Raw genomic sequence first — 1,612 nt, 5'->3', positions numbered from 1 at the left:
CGAATCTGAATCACTTGAAAAAACACGGGGGTGCTTAACTTTTTTCCAGGTGTATATAATTGGTGTTGTGGACCATCAACATTTCTGTAAGGAATTTTCTATTTTGAGACTTACATCTTATTTAGGGATGTCTTGAATATTATGAGGCATGCATATTCTTTGGATGATATTCTTAGTTCATCAGTTTTGTCTTGATAATGGAATCCTGAGAAACATTGAATATATACAGTTTTTTTGTGAAGCCTTTAGTTCTCTTATTGTACCTTTACAATGAATATTCTGATTGATATTAGATATGGATTGTTTTTATGTAAGTTTTGTTTTGTCTTGTCACAGTGTGACCATAGTATCCTGAGTGTTATGAGGTGTAAATGATTTTCTGACAACAGCTTTAACATGAATATTTTGGGTTTTATAGATTAATAATAAGTTGATAGTGAATTATTTTATGTTTTTGAGTGAATATTAACACACTTAGTGCTGCCTCGGAGATCGATACCTATGCCATGTGCCATAGTTTTTTTTATAGTTTTTATTAGTAGCATTTTAATAATGCAAAATAACATCAGAATATTTATGAGCAAATATGCTTATTCAATTAAAATCTGTACCATGATGCACATGAGTGTCATTGGCACTGCAACTAGAATTATTTTGAGTACCACATGATGCACATGTGCATCATTTATTTCGTATATCTTGGCATGGTTTTTGGGTATGTTTTGAATGTATATCCATGGGAATATCACATCAAAGTTTCTGTGTTGCTTTGAATTGTTTCTTATAATGGGTTTTGAAGGAGCACTATTTTTAAGTCAACCAGAAAATATATATATAAAATAAAAAATTTACATCCAAGCAAAATTTCAATGAGAGGAGACCCTCACACAAGTACCATCATAGCAGAACTGACTTTTAACATGTGTTTAATGTTTTAGTTGATACACGTTTCAGAAGCACTGGCTAACATACCTTTGGACACACATGTATTTAGTAGCAGTGAATGTGTTGAGTGTGGATTTACCAATTTTTGTCAAGAGTCTGGTTTCATGTGAATTTTTTAATTTGTTGACAACAATTTAACAATTAATATCTTCATTGCTACTGGATATTGATAATTTTCTTCTACCTTTTTAGTTGGCTGACCATACATTAACCATGGACCTTGAGACCTTTGTCATCATCACCAGAAATGAGTGTCGTAGATTCAGTTGCTATGTGTACAGACTGTTTCGACCTAATGTAATGAAAGATCCACTGTTAGGTAGTAGATCAAAGAAAGCAAAGACCAAGAAGAAGAGGATCAAAGATAGCTCTAATACTGTAGCAAGTTTTATTAACTTTGTATAATAAAGGTCCCCCATTTTAACATGACAAAACATTGGAAAAGGGTTTTATATTTGGATGTTTTTATTGAAACGGTGGAATATAAGAATTAATATTCCTTAAATATTCAGTGACCTTATTGATGAAAAAAATGGTCATCTTCTTTTTGTGAGCCTAAAAACTTTCTGGTTGGGCATTGCATATTTACTATGTAAATATATTTGTTTTTAAAGATGAACAAGGCAATGTTTAAATTTTCTTAGAATATTTTCTTGACATGTAGTAT

The 1,612-nt window shown here is 31.3% G+C and overlaps 1 protein-coding gene across 7 annotated transcripts in view; it reads left to right on the top strand.

Moving 5' to 3' along the window:
• Positions 1-1,379, top strand: part of LOC106478603 (DDB1- and CUL4-associated factor 17-like) — a 48,128-nt gene extending 46,749 nt beyond the window's left edge. For 4 of the 7 annotated variants that reach the window (XM_022382218.1, XM_022382217.1, XM_022382219.1 and 1 more), the window contains one exon: positions 1,138-1,379. In XM_022382218.1, coding sequence (XP_022237926.1) covers positions 1,138-1,350 — 213 coding nt within the window. In that variant the 3' untranslated portion in view covers positions 1,351-1,379. The remainder of the gene's footprint in view (positions 1-1,137) is intronic. The other 3 variants (XR_002609944.1, XR_002609943.1, XM_022382221.1) reach the window with 1 other exon arrangement.
• The last annotated feature ends 233 nt before the right edge of the window (positions 1,380-1,612 follow it).

The sequence above is a fragment of the Limulus polyphemus genome, unplaced genomic scaffold, assembly GCF_000517525.1.
Source record: "Limulus polyphemus unplaced genomic scaffold, Limulus_polyphemus-2.1.2 Scaffold231, whole genome shotgun sequence".
NCBI classification, from domain to species: domain Eukaryota; kingdom Metazoa; phylum Arthropoda; class Merostomata; order Xiphosura; family Limulidae; genus Limulus; species Limulus polyphemus.
This window is presented reverse-complemented; position numbering and strand designations above follow the sequence as displayed.